This window comes from Ursus arctos, unplaced genomic scaffold, assembly GCF_023065955.2.
Source record: "Ursus arctos isolate Adak ecotype North America unplaced genomic scaffold, UrsArc2.0 scaffold_29, whole genome shotgun sequence".
NCBI lineage: Eukaryota > Metazoa > Chordata > Mammalia > Carnivora > Ursidae > Ursus > Ursus arctos.
The window spans coordinates 15,051,350-15,077,733 of record NW_026622974.1 but is presented as its reverse complement, the minus strand read 5'-3'; the positions used below and the strand labels follow the sequence as shown (position 1 = coordinate 15,077,733).

General features: G+C 36.7%; 1 protein-coding gene across 1 annotated transcript in view; it reads right to left on the bottom strand.

Moving 5' to 3' along the window:
- HCRTR2 (hypocretin receptor 2) overlaps window positions 1-26,384 on the bottom strand; it is a 99,018-nt gene that overhangs the window by 19,520 nt on the left and 53,114 nt on the right. Inside the window, 3 exon segments of the mRNA XM_026507202.2 lie at window positions 943-1,058; window positions 8,589-8,832; window positions 14,913-15,091. Of these exon segments, the coding sequence (XP_026362987.1) occupies window positions 943-1,058; window positions 8,589-8,832; window positions 14,913-15,091 (539 nt within the window).

The window sequence follows — 26,384 nt, the reverse complement described above, 5'->3', positions numbered from 1 at the left end:
ATTTACTTGGAATCATCAATGTTCAGCTTAAGTGTTTCCTGCTCTGAATTAGATACCCCTCTACCACGCCTTCCTCTGATCCCTTGGCTTATATTTATTAAGATGATTTTCACTCTGTAACTGAGTCTTTCCCTCCTCTAGTCTATGAATCCATCAATGAATCTGACAGGAACGCTTAGCTTTTTCTCAGACATACATGCAAAAGAAATATGATAAACATCTGATGAATGAATAACACAGAATGAGTACACTCACTGAAGTAGCAAAATGATCTGACAAACTACAATTCTCCCAAGTCAGCATGATAAACAGTGTTTAGAAGTCTAAATTCTGCTTGATTCTCTACTCTACTACAAAAAATAAGATCTTTGATGTTGGAGGCTTAACATCTAATAAAAATGTACTACATAAATCTCATATAAAAGACAACATTCTTTACATACAGTCTCAGGAAATGTTAAAGAAATTTTTGTTACTTCTCATACAAAGTAAAATTTATAATATTAGTCCTAGACAAAAATCAAGTCAATTAATCACAGAGCTTTACAATTTAAAGTCATTAAGGCAGTTCATAAAACACAATCCCTAAATACCACTCTAAAAAAATGCCTAGACAGATTTCCATGGCTAAGGCTTCATCATTTTAGAAGAACACACAATCCTTTGGTAAGCATATTATGTTGGTTCAATCCACTCTTAAATTTTATTCATTTTTTAAAAGATGTATTTATTTTAGAGAGAGAGAGCATGTTGGGGAGGAGGAGACGGAGCAGACTCCCCACTAAGCATGGAGCAGATGACATCCAGGACCCTGTGATCATGACCTGAGCCAAAATTAAGAGCCAGCCACCCAACCAAATGAGCCACCCAGGCACCCTTCTTAAGTTTTATTTTTAAGTGCATCCTAAAGAAAACACAAGAAAATTATTTGAAATTACATACCTGGCGACACCAGAGCTTACGAAATATTTGCAGATAGGCCAACACCATAAGACACAGTGGTGCCATGTATGTCACCAGAAAGAAACAAATGTGATACATCTTGGGGTAAATTTCACCTGGAATGAAAGCCAAAATAATAAAATATTGTTTTATAATTCACAGATTTTTTTTAAAGGTATGCCTGTCAATGTTCTGCCTTTAAAGTACACAGTTAACTTCTGTATGATTTCACTGGCATGTTATACACACATACAACACACACACACACACACACACACACACAGATACTGTAATATAGTATTAACTGCTTACACTTACTCAGTATGCACACACACACTAAATGTGAAGTCTTAATTTTATTTAACGTACTCAGAGAGGAATAACAATTAGCCATTTATTAATTTGTACTAACATACGCTATCTAAAGTCAAGCCTTCATTTATTGAAAAGAACTTTTTTGTCTGATTACCTCCGGTTAATTAATAAAAATTAATTTGGATTGTGCTATACTTGAATTTGCAATAACAAACAAGACAATCAAACCTAATTGCTAATGCTTTGGGGGAAAGAATGTAAACTGAGTTGATTTCCTCATTAGAATGTAAGTTTCCTGAGAAACGGGAAGCTATTCCCCAGTTGTACCTCCATATATAAATGTGTAAAAATTTTGGAAAAATAAACACAGTCAACATTTAATGATTCTTTTTGTTAATTACTAGAACAATAAAAAAATTTCTCTTTCAGTATGTCATGTGTATCTATATGTATGTATGCATGTACTTCTAATAAAAATATTTTTTGGGCTTTTTAAAGTTAATTTTTAAACAAATATGGTGTTTTTTTATATTCATCTCATTATTTAGTCACAAGCACCTCTAGGATTGTAGTGATTTCTTATCATTAAGTCTATGTACACAGATGATACATATCACAGATTAGGTATTTATTAAAGATTCAATTATTCAATTAATAAATAACATCGTGGCTTAATATAAATTTTTTGGTTTTTCTAAATATATTTATTACTGACTTTTAATTGTTTTTATTAATTTTTTTAAAGATTTTATTTTTAAGTAACCTCTACACCCAGTGTGGAGCTCAAATTCACAACCCTGAGATCAAGAGTCACATGCTCCACCGACTGAGCCCGCCAGGACCCCTACTGACTTTTTAAATGCTTTCAAGGATATTTTTCTTATACTAGTATTTGAGTATATCACAGTGATCCAGCTACTTTTACTTAAATACAAGACAGGAAACTATATATCCTACATGGATTTCATGGATAATAAATGCAATAATTAGATATAATTCTAATTGAATGCTAACAAAACAAAGTGGATTTTTCCCTTTTTTTCCACTTCCAAAAATTAAGCAACTGAATTTGACTTTTATATTGGCAATGAGGTTAGTTCCACACTGTTCTTGAGGGATAACGCTATTGCCTGCCTGCATTTTATTTTTTTCATTGCTTCAGAAAGGGCATATAGAAGCATGAAGACTCAGGGGATCAAATGTGGTAAGGGCACTTTATAGTCAGCATGAACCAACAATAATGATTAAGAGGACCATAATAATTGATAACCTTTATCGAATAACCATTCATTTAATTATTACTGAATGGACTTGAAGTATATTTATGAGTTGAATATCCTCCACAACCTTGAATTCATAGCCTTATCTTCTAGTGTTGGTTAAATTTACTATTCTCCTTAGTCTTCCTTCTAAAACCCTGTCCTCTTTCTCAGGTAGATGTTTGTCTTCACTGTCATCTCCAGAGGGGCCAGCAGGGTGACTGTGCTGGCTGGGAGGTCTAAGAGATGCGCGGACCTGGGGCATCCATTTTAGCTCTTCTGTGGCCCACGTGGCTCACACCTAGCTCATCAGTTTCTAACTTCCTTTCAAGCTTATCCTATAAAACCATGCCAGTTACAGGAAAAAGTGATAGAATCCAAGCAGCCTGACTGGAGGAATGACAGCTTTTTCCTTTCTTTTTTTTCTTTTTATCTTTTATAATATTTCTTTATTATATTATGTTAGTCACCATACAGTACATCCCTGGGTTTTGATGTAAAGTTCCATGATTCATTAGTTGCGTATAACACCCAGTGCACCATGCAATACGTGCCCTCCTTAATACCCATCACCAGCCTATCCCAGTCCCCCACCCCCTCCCCTCTGAGGCCCTCAGTTTGTTTCCCAGAGCAGCCTTCCCTAAGCCCCGTTTCTGAGGAGCTGGGGGTTGACCTCAGCACTTCCCAGGCACCTGAGTGGCTGTGAACTTTTGTTTTGAAGGTGTCACATGACCTTCCCACATAAAAATAGACCTTTGAAGCTGACATACCTGTGAAGCCCTGATGTCCCTACCTCAGACTAAACTGAGTGAGTGGAGGAGGGTAGAGTTGAGAGGTAATATTCTTCCTATTTAATTGCAGCTGTGGATACCATCACTGTGATAACACTTTGGGTTTTAAACAGCTGGGAGAGAAAGCTCATTCTGCAGTCCGCATATTTATAAATAGTTGGTAAAATATGTAATTGGCTGGTAAATGCAAATTATGATAATGAACACCCACACAGAAACGTTGATCAAGTGAAATTGCACTTGCAGTCTGGTATTGAATGTTTTAATAAAGAGATTATTATAGATAATTGGGGAAACAAGATAGTCTTAACATTCTTCATTTCATGCTCACAATCTAAGCTAATCGGAAACCCAGAAATGCCATTGAAATTTTAAGTTATATGTGTTGAAACCATCTTTGCAGTCTCCCTGCACTTGGTGAACAATGTCTTCAATATATTTAAGGCATTTATATATAACCTAGAACGTAGTGACAGGAAATTTGTTCCACTTAGGCATTCAAACTATAAAACTGCATCTTAAAGATTGACAATCATTCAAAATTGGTGTCTCTACTCGACTGAGGAATAGACACAATCTGAATAAATTCTTGCGTATACATCAAATAAATAAGGAGAAAACGTGGACCTTTAGTCTCTGAAATCAGAGACTAAAGAATAATATTACATATTAATAAGACAAGACTTAATCCCAGATTTGTTAAAGTCCATTACCGAGCCAACATGTTAAATCTCATTGTCTCAAAATCTACAAACATTTTATCTTTCATGTTACACCTATCAGGGATTTAATGGGCAAATGAATTAGATATAATTTCCCAAGTATTCAATATAGACTGCCTTTTCAAAATTTATAGATCCATTAAAGTTTACCTAAATCTTTAATATATTTTACTATATTCTCTCTAATAAATGTTTTCCATCTATCTATCTATCTATCTATCTATCTATACATTCTCTATCTTATAATAGGCCAGATGCTATAATTAGTTTGACTGTAAAGAAGGGCTCCATTGTTATTTCTTTCAGACCACCAAAGAACAATTCAGCAGTAAGCTCCAATAAAAGAGATTATGAATCTCCAGTATCTAGAAAAATGTTTGACTAACAGTATATGCTCATTAAACACTGGATGACTGATGAAACAATTATACCTTTGAATGACAAAAAGAAGTTACTTTCCTTCCAACAGGAACTATTCTGTGAAACTATGCATTTACAAATCAAACAATCAGGGAACTACGGATGTAATTCTGAAAAATTTTTTAAATTATTGAAGTATGAATTAATGTAAGATATACAAAGACATACTTTAAAGATCATTAAAATAAATATTAACACATTTCATTTGTTTTTGACTATCAAGTGTGTCTGCCAGAAGCTATAGTTTGTAATCTTTTTTTTAACAAGTCATAGGCAATAATAAATATGAGTTGCAGAATTATCCACAAAATATTAAATATTTCTGATAATATTTTCAGTAAGACTAAGACAGAGTTTTTAGTAACTTTGTACCAGGAGTGAGATAGCATTTGTAAGACTTTCCTAAAAGTATTTTGATAGATAAGGATCAAATGACCACATTGCTCACTGACTCCATCCATGCTGAAATATATTGGTTGTAGGACAATTATGATATCACTGTCAGCTTTTGTAACTATGGTATTGATTTAACTTAGGATAAACATAAGAAACACAATTCATGAATTAATCTCAGAAGATACTTCACAAGAAATTTTTTAAAATTGGGCTAAATGTTTTTGGACTTGAAAGATGTTTGAACTTTAGAGAGCCAACACTGTAAAATATAATTTCCTATGTACTTTTTAGGTTATGACTATCACACACGTCCGAATTTTAACATTTTAAGCTGAACGTGGACTTCTAAATAGCCTAGCATAAACAAAGCTTATGCTATGTAAAAATCATTATAATAAACAGTCTAACGATCAAAATGATAAGAACCTGTATTATTCATTCCTATTCTTCTTGAAAACATTAAGTGATTAACAATTTAATATTCAAAAAGTTAATTTCATAAATTTTATTGTTTTTGTGGATGATAAACTCAATTTTGTATTGCTTAAGTCTTTACAATTATGTTAAGTAATTGTGGGCTAACATAAAATCATTTTCAAATAGGTTTCCTAAATTACTTCTGAAGGCTGAGTTTCGATTTTTTAGTTTTCAACAATAGGGGCTCCTGGGTGGCTCAGTCAGTTAAGCAACCAACCAATTTTAAAGATTTTATTTATTTATTTGACAGAGAACGGGGAGTGGGAGAGAAAGAAGCAGGCTCCCAGCGGAACAGGGAGCCTGATATGGGGCTCAATCCCAGGACCCTGGGATCAGGCCCTGAGACGAAGGCAGACATTTACGACTGAGCCACCCAGGCGCCCTGGAACCAACTAGTTTTAAGCCCCATATCCGGCTCTGTGCTCAGTGCAGAGCCAGCTTGAGAGTCTCTCTCCTTCTCCCTCTGCCCCTGTCTCTGCTTGTGTTTTCTCTCCCTTTCTTTCATCAAAATAAATAAAATCAATAAAATCTTAAATAAATAAATAAATAAATAAATATTCAATAGTAGTTGCTGGCTTTCTAAAGAAAATGTCCCTGCTACAGCTAGATAACAAAATGCTAAAGGTTGAAATGAGTATTTTATATATATATATATATATATTTTTTTTTTAAAGATTTGATTTATTTATTTGACAGAGAGAGACAGCCAGCGAGAGAGGGAACACAAGCAGGGGGAGTGGGAGAGGAAGAAGCAGGCTCCTAGCGGAGGAGCCTGATGTGGGGCTTGATCCCAGAACTCCGGGATCACGCCCTGAGCCGAAGGCAGACGCTTAACCGCTGTGCCACCCAGGCGCCCCTAGATATTTATATTTTTTGCTCAAAGTAATTAGAAAATGATGTGGCTATTTATTTAATCAGAATAACTGACAGGATTCCTTAGCTCTGCAATCTTTTTTGCTAATGAAAGTGAATGCTACTTGACTATTCAGGGCAACATTAAAAAAAAAAAAGAAAGCTGACACATGTTAAATAATAGGTGGGTATTTTAATCTATCATTTTCATAAACTTAAAGGATCCGACTTTTGAGTTGGAAGCTTAGAGTTAAATATACTTCTTTACTTCATAATCTGCAAATAATTTATGGCTCAATTTCATCATTAATTAACTAACACACTCTGATCAAGAGATCTTTAGGTTATTTTCCAGCTAGAACTCATTGTGTAAGAATTGCGTAAGAGACATGTCACAACTGGTCCCCAAACCACCTTCTTTAGACTGCGTATCCCTGCATGACAAACTACAGGTTTGGACCCTCTTCTTTTTTCCTTCAAGGGATAGTACTCGTTGTATGGGTTTTCTTGCTTCCTGGACACCCTTTCTCCTCTTCCATGACTGGAGAATTTCCCCTCAGCTTTAGTTCTTTGCTGAAATGTTAGCAGCTCCTTTGTAAACTTTTGTTCGAATGGCCAGGACTGAGTTTGTTTTCTCAATTGTGTTCCTAGCACTTTGTATACCAGTATATTAAAATACTAATCACACTATAAACATTTGTTTTTTTTGCCTTTCAGTCTCACTACATGGAATGTGTTCCCCTAGGCAGAATCTGTTTCTCTCCAGGTTGGCGTAATTCCTGCATATCCTAAGTACTCAAGAAATTGTTCGAACATTAAATAAATGGGACTTAAGACTCTAAAGAAATATTCCTACCATTTTGGAATTTTCCATTCATTTCTTTTTGTCTACACCATTAACGGAGAAAATTGGGAAAAGATGAATATGATCCAGAGAAAATAGAGCGAGTGAAATGCAGTGTTAGAAAGGAAGGGCAGGGGCGCCTGGGTAGCACAGTCGTTAAGCGGCTGCCTTCGGCTCAGGGCGTGATCCTGGCGTTCTGGGATCAAGCCCCACATCAGGCTCCTCCGGTAGGAGCCTGCTTCTTCCCTCTCCCACTCCCCTGCTGTGTTCCCTCTCTCGCTGGCTGTCCCTCTGTCAAATAAATAAATAAAATCTTAAAAAAAAAAAAAAAAAGAAAGAAAGGAAGGGCAAATCTCAATTTCAAAAAGGGCTAGTGAGTTTTTGGGATTAGAGACACAGTAAATTGTGAAATTTTAGTTAATATATGCCTTTGGATAATATATGAAAGATAATCCCAGGGCCTTTTAAATTTTATCTCATTGTAGTGAAAGCAAATGCCTAACTTTTCGATTCCTGACTTTTTGCCTTTCAGTGTTCCATATCACAGTATCAAGGTAGGAGTTCATATAAATTCAAAGATTCAAATATTCGAAAATACCAAATCTATAAGCAATCCCTGGGGCATACTGCTTTTGTTAATACATTTTCTAATAAGCATAAAAGTACATCCGTCAAATAAACAAATGCTTTCCTAATGTTTAAACTCCACAACTGAGCCATTGTTATATACTTACCTAGATGAGGATAGATCATTTCCCTCAAATTTAATGTACTCATTTTGTAACTAGTACATGACACACTAAAATTTGCTGTGTCCAGGTTTGTGCCATGGTCAGGCATTGACAGAAGTGTTTCCACCATTACAGAAAAACCTCAAAGGCTGTCACTGAGAATTTGAACCAAGGAACCAAACTTCTGCTTATTTAAGTTTAATTGCCACACATATCAGATTGGAAACCAAAAAGGATTCATAATGAATATAATTCTTAAATCAGAAAATAATTATGCCAGTGATAGCTTATCAGCTTAATATGTTATGAATAAACATAGCATGTGGAAATAATTTGACTCAGAGAAGAGCATAGGTCCATATGCTCAACTCCAGTCAGGTTTCTAGGCAGGACCTGGGTTTAAAATGAAAATCTCCAGTTGTGTCTGAAGCCCATTAAGGAACTTGACACTTGAGGCAATATAACCTCATACTATCTTGTAAAATGTTAATCATTCCAGAATACGTATTTGGATCGTATAAATGAGCCTTTTTTGTTTTAGAGAATTCAAGAAAAGCTGATATAATCAAATCTGAACTGTAGGAAAAGCCTTTCCTTTCATTCCCTATCTGAAAAATATGAAAACCAGCTAACTGTGCCTCGTATTTCCCAAGGACCGAGTGGGCAGAGCTATTCCATGAAACTGTTTTGGGGTTCAACCAGATTTTCATGCTTTTGCAAAATGATATTAACAAGTGTCAATAAAATGCACAAAGCCAGCGTTATAGTGGCTATGCAAATCAAATTTTTGGTTTGCAGCTGTAATATCAATGTCAGCTTATGGGCCATAAGGTACTCACCTCCCCAGCGCTCATCGCACACTGTGAAGAGAGTGGTTTTATTGGCTAAGCCAGGGAGCATGGTGCTGCACTCCATGACGATGGCCTGAGGAATCATTATAATGCAGGAGACGATCCAGATGACGATTATGCTGTTCCTGGCCCTCTTGGCCGTGCTTTTAAACATCAGAGGGTGACAGATTGCATACCATCGATCCAAGGCAATGCAGCTCAGTGTGAGGACAGACACTGACACGGACACAGTCTAGACAGAAACAGAACACAGGACAAGAGAAGCACTTGGTGTTAAATGGATCATTCTTAATATACTCACCGTAGTAGAGAAAGGGTCACACAGGTAATCAGATTCAAAGTTGTGAGAACATATTTCATGTAAGGTGTTTTACTAAAGAATACAATAATAGTAAAAATATATTAGGGAAAACGTATTTCCTATTAAACCTGATGAAGGTGCTATGAAAACGTTGCGATCATTTTATGCCAAATGTGTTATATGACATGTCTTGCTTTTAAAATATATAGAAATTTGATTGCAATGCATTTACCTAGCATTTTTTAAAAATTATGGAAACCTCAGTCCATAATTTCAAATAATAAAGGCTATTTGTACATTGGTTCGTTTCCAGCATGTTGCGCCCGAAGGCAAGAGTTATGTTAGAAGCAAATTCTGTGTGGATCTCCTCATCAGGGTTTGCTTATTGCTGGTGTAAGCAGCTCGCCTCTAAAACTCAAATAGGTTCCCCCGTCCAGATTTCCATAATTAATGCCACCACAAGTGATACTTTAACTTGGAACTTTAAGGAAATAGAAACACATGTGAAGCATGCCTATACCCGCACGATCAATTTACGTAATTATATGTAACGTATACTCCTATACTGGATGAATCATTGAGTCTGGTATCGCTCTCAAAATCCCATCTTTAAAAAGAAACCTCACTTCCTTTTCTGTTATTTTTTACTACAAATTTCTATTTATTTTCTTCTCAGTACTTACAATAAGTATTATGTGAGATAGTACAATTATTTTTGTTTAATTAATTTATTGTCTGTCTCCTCTATTGGAAGAATGTTCTGTGGCAGGAGGCACTGCTATTGTTTTTATTTGTTCCTTAATTTTCACAACCGTGTCCCTAGTACCTGGCACAGTGTTTGATGTGCTTAATAATATGTTTTTTTTTGAGTTAAGGAATAGTGATAAGCCTCAATCTAAGGTAATGAATGTGGTCCAGTCCTCTCTCTCATTTTTCTGTCCTGGTATTGGTCCCACCCTATGTGGAAGGGCAGCCAGCTCTGTTTCCAGCCTCAGGACCTTCTTTGTGGATGCATTGACTTGGAGTGCACATGACTGAAAAGGATCTAAGAGCCAGGGCTGTACAGGAGAAAGGTCTCTGGGCTAAGCGTCAGGATGACCAATCTGTTTTCGCTCTTCCACCACCTAGTTGTGCAGTGTTGGCTCACCCATTTTACAGTTTTAGGGTTTTTTTTTTTTTAAGATTTATTTATTTATTTTAGAGAGAGAGAGAACGAGCATATATGCATGTGATGGGCAGGAGGCAGAGAGAGAGAATCTCAAGGAGACTCCCTGCTAAGCCTGGAGCCTGACACGGGGCTCAATCTCATGACCCATGAGATTATGACCTGAGAAGGAATCACAAGTGGGGCACTTAGCTCACTGAGCTAACCAGGTGCCCCACCCATTTTACAGTTTTAAGCCAAATGCATACATGTTGTTATTTTTTTCTGTTATACAAGTGAAACCGACAGGACACAATTCTTGTTACCCTGATTCTTTTCATTCTCTCTGGAAAAGGCAGTATAGTTAAAATCAATTGTGCAACCAGGTTTCCTGGGCATGAATCCCATCTCACCTGATAAATGTATGATCTTGGGTAAGTTCCTTAACCTCTCTATACCTTGGTGTTCTCATCTGTAAAACTTGATGATAATAGTACCCAACCACGGAATTAGAAGGAGAGTCAGTTGAGACGTGAAATGCCTAGCCCTGGCCTGCCACATAAATGCTGTATAAGTGGTTGTTATTACTTATTATGATTATGGCAATGATAATGGTGATTATACTATTAGTTTTTTCTTCCATTCTCAAGCTTGGCAATCTAGCTTTTAATTGGAACAGACTGCTTTTTAGTGAGGAAAAAAATCACAGAAATTACAAGTAAAAGCCTAAACTATTCTAAATTCTTGGAGGCTTAATTGCATTTTAAATGTAACCTTAAAGGCTGAACGCTGTCAGAGAAAGTTCAGATTGGTTGATGACTCCTGAGAATTACTTGGTCCATCTTAGAGCTAATCCAAATGTCCTTCTTGAACCAACCCTTTTGCCTTCCAACCCCCATTTTTTCCCTGCAAATATGTGAAGCGCCCAGGGCCCCTCAATACTATTGGTATCTTGGGAATAGTACTGTGGTAGTCTAGGTCTGCACAGCTGACCTTTCCTAGTTGCTGGGCCAGGGCTATACTTATCCAATCTAGCTATCAGAAGTGTAAAATGCTCATAAGGCTTAGTGATCAATCATTCATGAATTCTAATCAACATGGGTGAATGGGATAGAAGTAGCATGGCTCAAATTAGAGTCATTTCTAGTATTTTCCTTTACTATTAAATAGTAATAATCAATTAAAAAACAGTTCACTTGAAAGACTGCCATCCAGTGCCAACAGTGAGCCAAGGAGCAGTGGCTTCTCCGTTATGTGGCTACATGAGAGAATATGCTGACATGGTGAATCTAACAGTAGAATCCATTGAATGGACCCTTGGCAATCAGTGATTTAATATTCACTGTTTGACTACTGTATTTGTTGGTGTATAATACACACTAGCATCCAATTAACAACATTTTCTTGGGGGGTGTATAAAATTACATCTTATCCCAAGTGATTACTAATAACAGTTTCTTGCTGCTTTCACTTCTAGGAGCGTGCTTCTGTATGTCTTTTTCCTTTAGGGTTTGATATTAGCTTGAATCAACCTGGTAGCAAATTGTTTGAGAATGAGTCCAGTGAAATTATGACTGTTATAAACGAAGTGGGATACGACAATGTGAACTTCTGCTGTTAGGTTCTTGACATTTCTACCATTACAGGCACCCTGTGGTCGGGGCAGTGCTGGAGACTTGCTTTGGTAGATGATGAGTCCGTTCTATGCCAGCGTGTAGCTGTGACAAAAAAGACCTCAGAAATCTATGGCAAGTAGAAATGGAAGTTTGGGGGCACCTAGCTGACTCAGTTGGTACAGCATGAGACTCTTGAGTTTGGGGTTGTGAGTTTGAGCCCCATATTGGGTATAGAGATTACTTAAAAATTTTTTAAATTTTTTAAAAAAGAAAAAAAAAAGAAACAAATTTTGCCAAATCACAGATTTGGATACAGGCTCTAATGAACTGGAAGGTGTGAAAGTGTGACTGAGAGTGAAGGAGCCTATTCCACCACCCACCGCCCACCACTTCCATCTCAGGCAGCTTTTTGTCCTTCTTTTCCTGACACTTCCTATGCAGAGCTTCTTCTGCAGTGGGGGTGGGGGGGGGGGAGCCAATCTGAAAAAGTAGCCAACTGCTCCTATAAGTGTGAGAAGAAAAATGAAATGTTATAATTTTTGAAGAAATTCATGTTAATTATTCTGTAAATGGCCCAGTAAATGTTAATGGTCTTGGGTTTATAAAATTATTAAGGATACAAAAGGGTCATTTGAATTATTCAGCTAAGCTTTATTACATTTGTGAGATTTTTGAGCATTTTGTGAAGTGTTATTGTAGATCAGTCATTAACCTAAAGGTTGTATTATATTGTATTTAGAAGAAAAAGGACATATAAGTCATAGAAAATTAATACATGGTCCAAAGAATCTTAAATATAACTGAATAACCTTAAAATCTGGCTGGATAAATATTTCTGTAATATGTTTTTAAACATTCAGTGGGACATAAGTTTCATATCAGGGACAAAAGCTGTCAGTTTCAGAATATCACAACTAAGGGAAAACAACGATTCAAATTTGAGTGAATGGCTTATTGTCCATTGATACTGTCCATTCCATTTGGGGAAATTCTACGGAAAATGGACAATAAATGTTGAGAGGATTTGGAGGTACTAGTTTTACCAGTGCACCAAGATTTTTCTACATTTATAACTTTTCATCAAGAAGTAATGCTGAATAAGGTAATGAATAGATCTAGTCTTTTTCATCTGACTCGGATTTTGTGGTTACTCACTAGTTTTCCTTGGCCTGTGGAGGAGAGAATCAATTGAGTCTTGACTAGACAGGTCACTATTTATAGAGAAGCAAACAAAATCTCTCAGGAAATGAAGATGTTTCATCACTGTAGGACTTGCTAATAAGTTGTGCTAAATGAAAGAGTATTGTCAGTAACTCTGAGACCCCTGTCCTGCATCACTTACTGGATACACACTGTCTCCAGTCTTTCCTTGAGCACTCACAGGAGAGTCTGGAATACGTGGTCTATAAGAAGTTATCACTGTGCATTACAGCAGGACTGTACCTACTACAGGATGATGCATTCCTCCCTCATCACCCACTGTTCATTGGGGAATCTTCTGGTTTGTAGACAGAACATAAAATAATCTTGCTCAGCCTATAGAAGAGTCTGGACAACGGCAGATATCTTATCTGGTGAAGTCCTGTTAAGGTCTTTGGCCCATTTTTAATTGGGTTATTTGTTTCCTTATTGTTGACTTTTTTTTTTTTAAGATTTTATTTATTTATTTGATAGAGAGAGAGCCAGCCAGTGAGAGAGGGAACACAAGCAAGGGGAGTGGGAGAGGAAGAAGCAGACTCCCAGTGGAGCAAGGAGCCTGATGTGAGGCTCGATCCCAGGACCCTGGGATCACGCCCTGAGCAGAAGGCAGACGCTTAACGATTGAGCCACCCAGGTGCCCCTTTATTGTTGACTTTTAAGAGTTCTTTGTATATTTTGGATGTCAGTCCTTTATTATATGTATCTTTTGAACACATTTTCTCCCAGTTCTTTGTATTTCCTGAGAGAATTTCCCATTCTCTTGTCTTTCACAGAGTAGGAATTTTTAAATTTAGTGAAGTTGGCTTATCAATTATTTCTTTCCAGGAACATGCCTTTGGTATTTATCTAAAAAGTCATCAATATAATCTAGGTCATCTAGGTTTTCTTCTTTTTATCTTGTAAGAGTTTTATAGTTTTACATTTTATACTCAGGTCTACAATCCATTCTGAGTTAATTTTTGTGAAGGGTGTAAGATCTGTGTCTAGATATATATATATATATTTGCATGTCCAACTGTTCTACCTGCACCAATTTTTCCTTATTGAGAGCATATTTTTATCCCTTCCAATACTATGATCACCATCTGGGAGACTGGATGGAGTAGGGAATGAGGGGTGGAGGGTGGTTACAGGAAGACAAGCAGAGAATGGCACAATCTCATTCACTGTCTAATTGCTCAAGGGAATCCATCTCTTTGAGGGCTGTGGCTGTGGCCACTAGCTTGAAAACATTTACTTTCAAAGATTTTAGAACTATCAGAATATCCATCACAAAATTATTCTCTGAAAGCGTTTGTTCTCAATTTCTTATAGGACAATTCATTGTAGAAAAGCTACTTCCACACAGAGCAATAAAACATCTAATGATGATGATGACTGATGTTTACTGAGAATATACTATATTTTTATAAGATCATAATCTTCCAGAGAGTAATCACTATGCCAAGTAATTTATATAAATTAGCTAAGTAAAATGTCATAACCATAGGAGTTAGCTATAATTAAAATTATTATACTTCTCTAATAAGTGAATCACAAAGAAATTGTGTATTTGGCTCAATAGCATAGTTTCAATAAATAGCAGAACAGCGATTCCAAACCTGGTAGTATGATTCAGAACCAACACTAAAATCTATTCACTGTATTGCTTTGACCACATGGCTTTAATTTCTCAGTGTGAAACAAAACTACTTATAAAAATAGACCTTGCTTATTGAACAAGAAGAGGCTCAATCATTAATTTGTTCAATTTCCTTATTTTACAATAGGAAAATTAGAAATCAGAGAAATAAAAGATTTGTTCAGCATCTAATGATGACTTGAGGATTCTGTTGCTTTATTTTTTACCCAGACCTTAACTTATTTACCCAAAGAGTATCAAGTATTAGTCTTCTTAAGTTTGCTAATTCCATAAGCAAGTGTATTTCTCTCTTAGCTCACCAGTTAATTTATCAGATGATTATAACTGAAAATACTTTTCAATACTTAACTGAAAATACCTTTTCAGTAGCTTCTGTGTTTGGATAAAAAGAAGTGTGAAAAACAATTACCTGTAAATATGGAATAACTTTACAGAGGGACTGCCCAAAGAACCAGGTCTCAGTGATGTCTACCACCAATGTGGCTGGAAGGCAGGTAATGGTCACGAGCACATCAGCCAGAGAAAGGTTGACTATGAAGTAGTTGGTTACTGTCCTCATGTGGTGGTTCTTCCACACTGCCACACAAACTAATTTTGGGGAAAAAAAAGAATAGTTACTATTAAGGACTAAATATTTGTGCCCTCACAAAATTCATATGTTGAAATCCTAACACCCAGTGTGATGGTATTAAGAGGTGGGGCTTTTGAAAGTGAATAGATCATGGTGTTAGAGCCCTCAAGAATGGGATTAGTGCCCTTATAAAAGGGACCCCAGAGAAATCTTTTGACTCTCCCCCCATCTAAGGACAAAGTGAAAAAACTGCTGGCTATGAACAAGGAAATTGGCCCTCACCAGACATTGAATCTGCCACAGCTTTGATCTTGGACTTCTCAGATTCCAGAACTGTGAGAAATAAATTTATGTGGTTTATAAGCCACCTCGTTTATGGTATTCTGTTATAGCAGCCCAAATAGACTAAGACAGCAACTACACAAAGGAAATAGGTACTAATTAGGAAACACTGCCAAGCTAATTAATGCTCCTGTAAAGACCATAAATAAATATTGAAAAAGGAAGATGATTTAAATCTGTACTGTTTTCATTGAATCAGCCAGTTGTGTGAATGCTGAATCCATGCTTAACATCAGTTCATTTACCTTAGAAGAGTTTCTCAATGGATCATAAGCCTGCATTCATTTCTACTCGATTTTGAATTGTGATTCCCAGAAGTTAAAAAACACTTTTTGATTCTTCTTTCTATTCCCTCAATGCTCAGCATGTAGTAGAGACTCAAGAAATATTTACTGAAGTGAGATGAATTAGGAGCTAGCTATTTTCAGTGAACTGTAGTGTTTGCTTCAACCATGACATTTACCCTATCTGCTCCCAAACTCTGCATTTGGAACTTTTAATTGATGAAGAGGTTTAAAAGACAAAAGCCAACAATTTTTCAGCCCCTATTATTGGCAAACACTGCACTATATGGTTCATATACTTAAGTCGTTTAATCTTGACAATGCCAACGGAAGACATTGTTACCATCATGTTATACATGCAGTAATTGAGACACAGGGAATTTGTGGAGGTTGGCTAGGGACAAACAGCTCATAAAGCACACAACTACAACTACACTGGGGATTCAACACCAAGTGAGGTGTTGCTTTCTTGTTGGGGGGGAGGTGAACCAGTTATAACAAAGCACATACAAACTCTGGAGACTCAATCCTCTTTCCTCTCTATTACTCTTGATGGCCTCTAAATATCACCTCAAATCAAACACATTTTTCAATACTTTCAGAGTTGAGCCTTCCTCGTTGCCTTTCAGTTTATCTTAATTTTAAAAAGCTGTTCTATCTTACTCAGTTGCTCCTTATGGAAAGGACATCCAGTTCCTCACTTCTCTGTCTTCCTCTGTGTGGTGTATCCAAAGGTTATGTAATCACTGGCTCAAGAATTGTATAGGTGTAAGCACTGCTACCCACATCTATTGATGGGTTGCTTCACAAATGGTAACTGAATTTGCCTTGGGTGTCATCAACCTGTCAGAGCTGTCGCCTATGCACCCAAATGATGCAGTGATTAGTAACCTTATAGAGTGGAGAAATAAAAGCACATTTTGTTAAATTTAAGTCACTAAGTAAAGATTTCTTTTTGACAATTATGTACCACTTATTAAGAATTTCATATGCTTAAGAAACTGAAATTATTCCAGTTACCAACAGATGTTAACTTAATAAAAGCTCTGAATTCCTGAGGATTTAATTTTGAAAACTTCACATCTTTCTCTAATTCCAGAACATTAATACCCAAAAACTCAGATGAACTTTATTATGGTAAACTGTAGTCTTTATTATTTGAAAGTGATACTGCTGAATGATTTACTTCCCAGAACACTTGAAGACACACACACACACACACACACACACACACACACACACACAGGCAAACTAGCAGTTGACTAACACATTACCATGGCTTATTATGAGAAAATTGATATAACTGTCACACCACTGATATTTAGTCAACAAATGGTCCAAACAGTACAATTCTGGATCTAGGAAAGAAAATAAGACTTAAAAAATATAAGCAGTTCTAGATTGACTCCCAATTCTCCATATTTTGGAAGTGTGGCAATGATGGAAAGACAGTGTTGATGCATTATGACCAGCCAATATGAGAAAAGTATATTTTCAGGAAACATTTCTATACTACTTACTATGTGTCATGCCCTGTTCTAAGCAATGTAAATTATTAACTAGCTTAATTTTCATGATAACACTAATCAAATGATTACTATCACTATCCCTGCTTAACAGTTGTGAAACTGAGGCTAGAGAGGTTAAGGAAACCACCTAAGGACAAATAGTTTGTAAGTGCTAGAGCTTAAATTTAAATCTTATCCGCCATGCTATGCCATCTTAATATCTCTTTCTCTCTCTCTCTCTCTTTGAGTATAATTGACACACAATGTTACATTAGTTTCTGGTATACTAGTAATTTGTCAAATTTATACATTATGCTATGTTCATCACAAATGTGGCTATGGCATCTGTCTTGCTACATCATTATTATAATATCATTGATGCTATTCCTTAGGCTCTGCCTTTTATTCCCATGATTTACTCATTCCATGACTGGAGGCCTGTTATAGCTGATAAGGGGTTAATATCCAAAATATATACAGACCTTATACAACTCAACACCAAAACAACAAACAATCTGATTTAAAAATAGGCGGAGGACCTGAATAGTCATTTTTCCAAAGAGGACATACAGATGGCCAACAGACACATGGAAAGATGCTTCACATCACTAATTGTCAGAGAAATACAAATCAAAACCACGATGAGATATCACCTCATACCTGTTAGAATGGCTAAAATAAAAAAATACAAGAGAGAGAGACTGGAAGATGGTGGTGGAGTAGGAGGACCCTAGACTTACCTCCTCTCACGAATGCAACTAGGTAACTATCAAATCATCCTAAATACCCCAGAAATCAACCTGAAGACTGGAGAACAAATTCCACAATTAAAGGTAGAGAAGAGGCCACATCAAAGAGGGTAGGTAATGCAGAGATGCAGTTTGTGAGAGAAACAAATCAAGGTCAATGTGGGGGGAGGGAGCCACAGTTGCAAAGAAGGGCTAGAGACAGACTAGCACACATGGAAATGCACAGGGAAAACAAATTCCCGTAGCAATTAGCTTGGAAAGGAAGAGGGGCTGAGTTTTTTGAATTCTTGCAAACAGCAGGGCTTAAAGCCTAGAGTTTTAAAGGTCAGGGGGCTGGCTGGAATAGAGCCTGGAGGACACTGGGACTGCTCTTAGAGAAAAGGAAGGGCAAATAACCTGAAGACATACAGCATGGAAATAACAATCTGAAATGCACCTGGGGCACACAGTGGGGAGGTTATTCACTCATCTCAGAGCATGTTCCAGGGAGACGGCATTGATGGAGAGACTCTTCCAGGAGCAAAGGAACTGGACGATGCCATTTCCCTCCCCATCCCTTAGCATAAGCATACAGCTACCTGTGGGAAGCAGCACAGTGTCCACACTGGCTACCTAACTTGCTTACAGCAAGACCCACATCACACTCCAGTGGAACTGCCCCTCCCAATCATGCTCATCTCAGTCCCAGCATGGTGCCCATCCCCCAGAAAAACTGGCCCAAACTCTTGCTCACACTGCACTTCCCAATGCAGGAGTTTTACAGAGCCTCAGTTCTGGAGGCCACAGTGACAGAACTCATTTCACAAACAGACCAGAGCACACCTAGTTAAAATATGCTACATTCTGGCCAGGGACTAAACACTGCTCACAATGGGCAATGAGAGCCTCTGTAGATGACTGGCCTGAGGACAAAGCAGCAGGACACAACAACAGAGCACACACAGCACACATGGAGACACTCCTGGGAGCACCAGGCCCTGGAGAACATGGGACACTACACAAAAGGCACTACGTGATCTCTTTTTCATAAGGCCACTACCTTCAAGAATAGGAGGTGTAGCTGACTTTCTTAACACAGAGAAAAGGCACAGAGACTTAGACAAAATGGGGAAGATAGAAAAATTTATCCCAAATGAAAGAAAAGGACAAGGTCACATCTGGAGATCTAAGCAAAACAGATGTAAGTAACATGTTTGATAGAGAATTTAAAGTAATGATCACAAGGATACTCAATGGACCTGAGAAGAGTAGAAGACATGAATGAGATCCTTAACAGAGAGATAAATAACATGGCAGAGAGAAAGGGCTCAGTAAATAAAATGAGAAACATACTTGATGGAATGAACACTAGGCTGGAAGACATAGAAGAATGAATTAATGACCTAGAAGACAGAGTAATGGAAAGTAATCAAGCTGAACGAGAGAGAGAGAGAGAGGGAGAGAGAGAGAAAGACTTATGCAAAAATGAGAATAGACTTAGGGAACTCAGTGGCTCCATCAAATGTAATAACATTCAGTTTACAGGTGTCCCAGAAGAAGAAGAGAGAAAAGGGGGCAGATAATTTATTTGAAAAAAGTAATAGCTGAAAACTTCCCTAATATGGGGAAGGAACAGATATCCAGATCCAGGGGGCACGGAGAAATCCCATCAAAATCAACAAAAGCAGATCCACACCAAGACATATTACAATTAAATTGGCAAAATATAGTGATAAGGAAAAAAAATTAAAAGCAGCAAGACAAAAGACAGTAACTTACAATAGAAAACCCATATGGCTAGCAGAGGACTTTTCAGCAGAAACTTTCCAAGCCAGAGGGAAGTGGCATGATGTATTCAAAGTACTGAATGGGAAAAATGTGCAGCCAAGAATAGTCTATCCAGCAAGGTTATCATCCAGAATAGAAGGAGAGATAAAGAGTTTTCCAGACAAACAAAAACTAAAGGAGTTTATGACCACTAAAGCAGCCCTATAGGAAATATTAAAAGGTACTCTTTGAAGGGAAAGGAGAGACCAAGGGTGATAGTATAAAGGTAGGAAACACAAAAACAGTAAAAATGAATATTTCTGTAAAAAATCAAAGAACTCACAAAATAAAAGAACGCAAAACATAATATATACCTAAAATGTGGAGCAGACAGGAGTAAAAATGTGTTCAAATTTAAAAGACGAACAACAATATAGATTCAGATACAACCACAAAACAAGTAATAAAATGACAGTAAAGACATATCTATCAATAATTACTTTGACTGTAAAGGGACTAAAAGCTTCAATCAAAAGGCATGGGGGTGATAAAATGGATTAAAAAAAAACCAAAACCAAGACCCATCTATACCCTGCATACAAGAGACACATTTTAGAACTAAAGACACCTGCAGTTTGAAAGTGAGAGGATGGATGGGGGCACCTGGGTGGCTCAGATGGTTAAGCATCTGCGTTCAGCTCAGGTCATGATCACAGGATCCTGGGATCAAATCCAGTGTTGGGCTCCCTGCTCAGTGGGGAACCTGCTTCTCCCTCTCCTCCCCACTTGTGCCTTCTCTTGCTATCTCTGTCCCTCTCAAATAAATAAATAACATCTTAAAAGAAAAAAAAAAAAGAAAGTGAGAGGATGGAGAAACATCTATCATGAAAATGGTTGTCAAAAGAAAGTCAGAGTAGCGACACTTATACCAGACCAAATAGACTTTAAAACATTGTAATGAGAGACAAAGGACACTTTATAATAATAAAGGGGGCAATACAATAGGAAGATATAACAATTGTAAATATTTATGTACCAAACATAAGAGCACCCAAACACATTAAAAAGTTAATAACAAACACGAAATAACTAATCAGTAATAATACAATAATAGTAGGGGATTTCAACACCCCACTTACATCAATGGACAGGTCATCTAAACAGAACATCAACAAGGAAACAATGGCTTTGAATGACTAGAATAGATGGATATACCAGATATATTCAGGACACTCCATCCTAAAACAGCAGAATACACTTTCTTTTCAAGTGCACATGTAACATTCTCCAGAAAAGATCACATATTAGTCCACAAAACAAACCTCAACAAATTCAAAAAGATTGAAGTCATACCATGCATCTTTTCTGACCACAATGCTATTAAACCAGAAATCTATCACAAGAAAAAAATCTGAAAGACCACAAATAGACGGAGGTTAAATAACATGCTACTAAACAATGAATGAGTCAACCAGGAAATAAAAGAAGAAATAAAAAAGTACATGAAAACAAATGAAAATGAAAACACAACGGTCCAAAACCTTTGGGATGCAGCAAAATTGGTTCTAAGAAGGAAGTGTACAGCAGTACAGTCCTACCTCAAGAAGCAAGAAAAATCTCACCTAAACAACATAACCTTACATCTACAGGAGCTAGAAAAAAAACAATAAAAAAACCTAAAACCTTCAGAAGGAAAAAAATAATAAAGATTAGAGTACAAATAAATGATACAGAAACTAAAAAAAAAAAAAATTGGACAGATTAATGAAATCAGGAGCTGGTTCTTTGAAAAAATAAATAAGATTGATAAACCTCTAGCCAGTCGAGAAAAAAAAAGGAAAGGACCCAAATAAAGAAAATCACAAATGAGAGAAGAGAAATAACACCGCGGAGAAACAATTATAAGAGAATATTATGAAAAACTATATGGCAACAAATTGGACAAGGAAAAGAAATGGGTAAATTCCTAGAAACATATAAACAACCAAAACTGAAACACACACACACACACACACACACAGAGGAATATTATTCAGCCATAAAAAGAATGAAATGACGTGGATGGAACTAGAGTGTATAATGCTAAGTGAAATAAGTCACTAAGAGAAAGACAAATACCATATGATTTCACTTGTCTGTGGAATTTAAGAGACAAAACAAATGAGCATGGGGGGGAAAAGAGACAAATCAAGAAATAGACTCCTAATTATAGAGAACAGAGGGGAGCTGAAGGGACATAGATGAAATAGGTGATGGGGATTAAGGAGTGCACTTATTCTGATGAGCACCCAGATATGTGTGGAATTGTTAAATTGCTATATGCACACTTGAAACTAATGTAACAGTATATGTTAACTGGAATTAAAATTTTAAAAAAGGAAAAAAACAAGGATGCAGAGAAAAAGGAACTGTCATGAACTGTTGGTGAAATGTAGTTTGATACAGCCACAATTTTAAAAAGTATGGACGTTCCTCAAAAAGCTAAAAATAGAAATACCACATGATCCAATAAAATTCCACTATTGGATATTTACCCACATTAAATGAAAACACTAACTCAAAAACACACACCCCTATGTTCATTGTAGCATTATTCACAAGAGCCAAGATATGGAAGCAATCATGTTTTTTTTTTTTTTTAAGATTTTATTTATTTATTCGACAGAGAGAGACAGCCAGCGAGAGAGGGAACACAGCAGGGGAGTGGGAGAGGAAAAAGCAGGCTCATAGCGGAGGAGCCTGATGTGGGGCTCAATCCCGCAACGCCGGGATCACGCCCTGAGCCGAAGGCAGATGCTTAACCGCTGTGCCACCCGGGCGCCCCTGGAAGCAATCATCTTAATGAATCTTTGAAACAGAAGTTGAAAAGGAAGCTGTCATGTCACAGTCGACAGGCCTTTAACGTAGGTCCATAGAACTTTGGAGTTGGAGATCATTCAGTCTAACTTGACATCTGATGTATAAATCATCTCTGTAACATTCCTGATCCATTCCATTTGAACATTTTTAATAGTGGGGAATTCATGATTTGTTTTAGCCCTTGAGTTCTTTTTGCGGTGGTTTCAGCTATAGGGAGTTCTTGTTCATGCTGAGTTGATATCTGCTTTTGTTTAATTTTCATGGGTTCTTAATTCTTTCCTGGAACTCAAGGAGTAAACCTTATCTATTTTTTCTACATCATACCTGTAATTTACTTCCTAGGACTCCTGTAACAAAGTACTACAAATTGGGTGTCTTAACCCAACATAAATGGGCTGTTCCACGGATCTGGATACTGAAAGTCCAAAATCAAGGTATCAGCAGGAGCACGCTCCCTCTGAAACCTGTAGAGTAATCCTTCCTTGCCTGTTGCCTAGCTTCTGGTACGTGCTGGTCACCTTTCACGCTCTGTGGTTGTTGCAGTGGTAGAACTCCAGTTTCCGTCTTCATTATCACACAGTGTTCTCTGGTGTCTCTGTCTTCACATGGCTGTCTTCTTATAAGGACACCAGTCATATTTGAGTAGGGCCCCCTTATACATGTAATACTTACAACAAATAAATATTCATAGAATTGATTTGTTCATAAACTTACAGTATGTTGCTGTCATTGGTATGGAACATTTCACCATGTGCTCCTTAAAAGGAGGGAAAAGAAAAATAACCAATAGCTGAATGGAGGATTTATTTTCTTCATTTCTTTGGAGTTAAGCCTAAGAGCTTACAGAGAACTTACCTGCTTATTATTTATTCTCTTGGCTCTCAATTCTTGATACATTACATCTGACTTTAGTAGGTCCCTAGACACGAACTTGGTACTATTTTTGAATTCAGTTCCTTGAATGATCATGATACACCAATATTAAAGTCCACTATAGCTAGTCTGCACTTACAAGTTTGTTTCCATTAACCAGGAACAATGAGAAAGAGTTGAGCACCGAGGGGATAAAGAGGGATAACAGAAGGCAAGAACTCAGGTTCAGGGAAGCTCCATCTCTATACGAAACTAATGATGTATAGCTCTCATTTATTCTCTGCAGGGCTGATGGAAAGTGGCTCAAGCGATATGAGAACATCTGTAGCTTATGATGCAAGATGGATTTTTAAAAATAATATATAGACATAGTCTTTAGAAATAACCTTAGCTATTTGCCGATTATCATATGGGCCAAAGATTAAACTTACTTTCAAATGGAAAAATAAAATATTAGTTGAAATAAGAACTTTGCCATTTCAATCTGCACTTGTAATAAACTGGCTTTCACTATCTATCAGGCCCATATGTGGACAAAGTTACTTTCTCCCTCAAATCAGTACCTACACTTGAAAAATTTAAACTGAGGTGATAAACTGTTCATCTGTTGGTGGTATGACCTGATTAAGAATATGTAAGCCACGTAAGTGAGATCATATCTCTTACTGAACAAACATTTGGGCCTTGAAATATCAGCTAACAGTCGGTATTTGATATTAAGAGGTGACCGTATGATGAACAATTAGTGTGTTACTGAGCACCTTAAAAGGTCTGTACTACATATAGCAACTTCATTTTAAGCATTTCAAATTTAATTTTTGTAACATTAAAATAAGGTATAGACATTATGCTAACTGAAATAAGTCAGACACAAAAGGCCAGTAATGGTATGATTCCACTTCATGTGAAGTATTTGGAGTAGTCAAATTCATTGAGACGGCGAGTAGAATGGTGATTGCCAGAAGCTGGGTAGAGGGGAAAATAAGGTGTTATTTTTAAGGAGAACAGAGTTTCAGTCTCGCAGGATGGAAAAGTTCTGGAGAAGATGGTTGCAGACTAATGTGAATATACGTAATGCCACGGAAATACATACTTAAAAATCATTAAAATGGTAAATTTTAAGTTATGCATATTTTACCATAATTTAAAAAAAATTTCCATGATAAAAAGGGCCATAAAATGGAAAATAAATTTTTGAACCATAATGATGTCCCTCAAAAATCTTTTTTTTTTAAACATGGGTCTTGAACTCATGACCCTGAGATCCTGAGATCAAGACCAGAGCTGATATCAAGAGTCAGACCCTTAAGATCTTAAACACAGTGCCTCAAAGATCTTAAACACAGATTGAAAATGCCAGGGGACAATTTTAATTACCCATTTCATGAGTTTCTAAATGAATAAATAGCAAAACACAATTATTTACAAATATCGTACCTCTAATGTATTAATGGCAGTTTTAAGACAACAATCACATGATTTTATATATAATTTTTATTACTTGTAAAACTAAAGTATTATTTATTAGTATGTTGTGATATAATTTAGATAATATCTTAATGAAATATTGTTAATTTATTGGTTATTTATCTGTGGGTTATTATTTATGGGTATGTAAGATGATAATTCCTTGATTATATCACTTATGTATAAGACGGTAAACATGTTAGAAACCTTGAAAAAAAAATAGTGTAGTTCCACCCTTTGCCACAAAGTGTCAGTGAAAGCCTTTGAAACTGCTTACCCTGTTCCTTCAGGGTTGTTCTAAACATTAAATTATCGGCAAAATTCTTTATGCACTCAAATGTTCTGCCCCTGATCTGCAAAATTCATTATAATGTAGATATAAGCATATTTGTTTCCATTAGGATTTTCTAGACCAAAAACAATTTCTAAGAAAGGATAAAATGGCCAACATCTTTTAAACTACATACAAATAAATGAGTTGGCTGAAATGAAACCATTTTTCTAAATGAAAACAACAATATAAGGAATGGAATAGCATGGAAGATAGCCTATACTTAACCTCTGTAAGAAATCTATCATGAAAGCAGGTCATGAAATAGGGTCATCTAGAATCATTAAAGAGTATCAATTTAAGAAGCAGGGAAGTTCATTACTGGTCTAGTCCTAAAAGGGTAAAACAAAATGCATGAAATCTTGAGGTATTTTCCTTTTTCTCACCTACATTGCGCTTCATAACTCTGGTATTGGCCCATCTTCCTACTGTTAGTTTTGCCTTCTCTTCCTGGGCCAATATGTCAATATACCGGGCTCAATCTCCCATTCTTCACCTCTACACTTGGCAACATTGTCTATAAATCTGTCTGCGCTCAGAAGAACAGGAAGCAAATGTGCCACTTCTCTTTCTACAAGTCTGACAGAGGGGACACAGCCTAGAGGCAGTGTGTGTGAAATGTGCCACCCAAAAGGTTATCTAATATTAATAGAGAGCAAATTTTAAAAAATTACTATATATGCATATATAACATGTTTAAAATATACTTCAGTTTTCGTTTCCTCAAGAAAATATGTCTATAATTCGACAACTGTGTTCTCACTGGCACCTGCTCATTGTGTTAATGCAGACAGGGGAGTTCTCATGGAGACGAATGATGTCACTGTGGTGTTGATTCCAGGGAAGCAGTGTGGGGAACAATTAAGAAACCAACGTTAATAATTGTCTGGGATGAGATTTAGAAAGACGGTATCGTCACAAACAAATGTGCAGGGAGGAACTGTACATTGAAGAACGTTATAAACAGAAAGACAAGGGAGATGATAATTTACAGGAATCAAGTCCAAAAGAAATTCTTCAGAGAGGTGAAAATACAGTGAGAAAAGTGAGAAACTAGGTTTGACTTTTCGGATGTCTGTGAATGGCATGATTTCTTTCAGGAAGAGTCTCAACCACAAATTGACACCAAGCCTTTGTATGGGAGCTTCCAG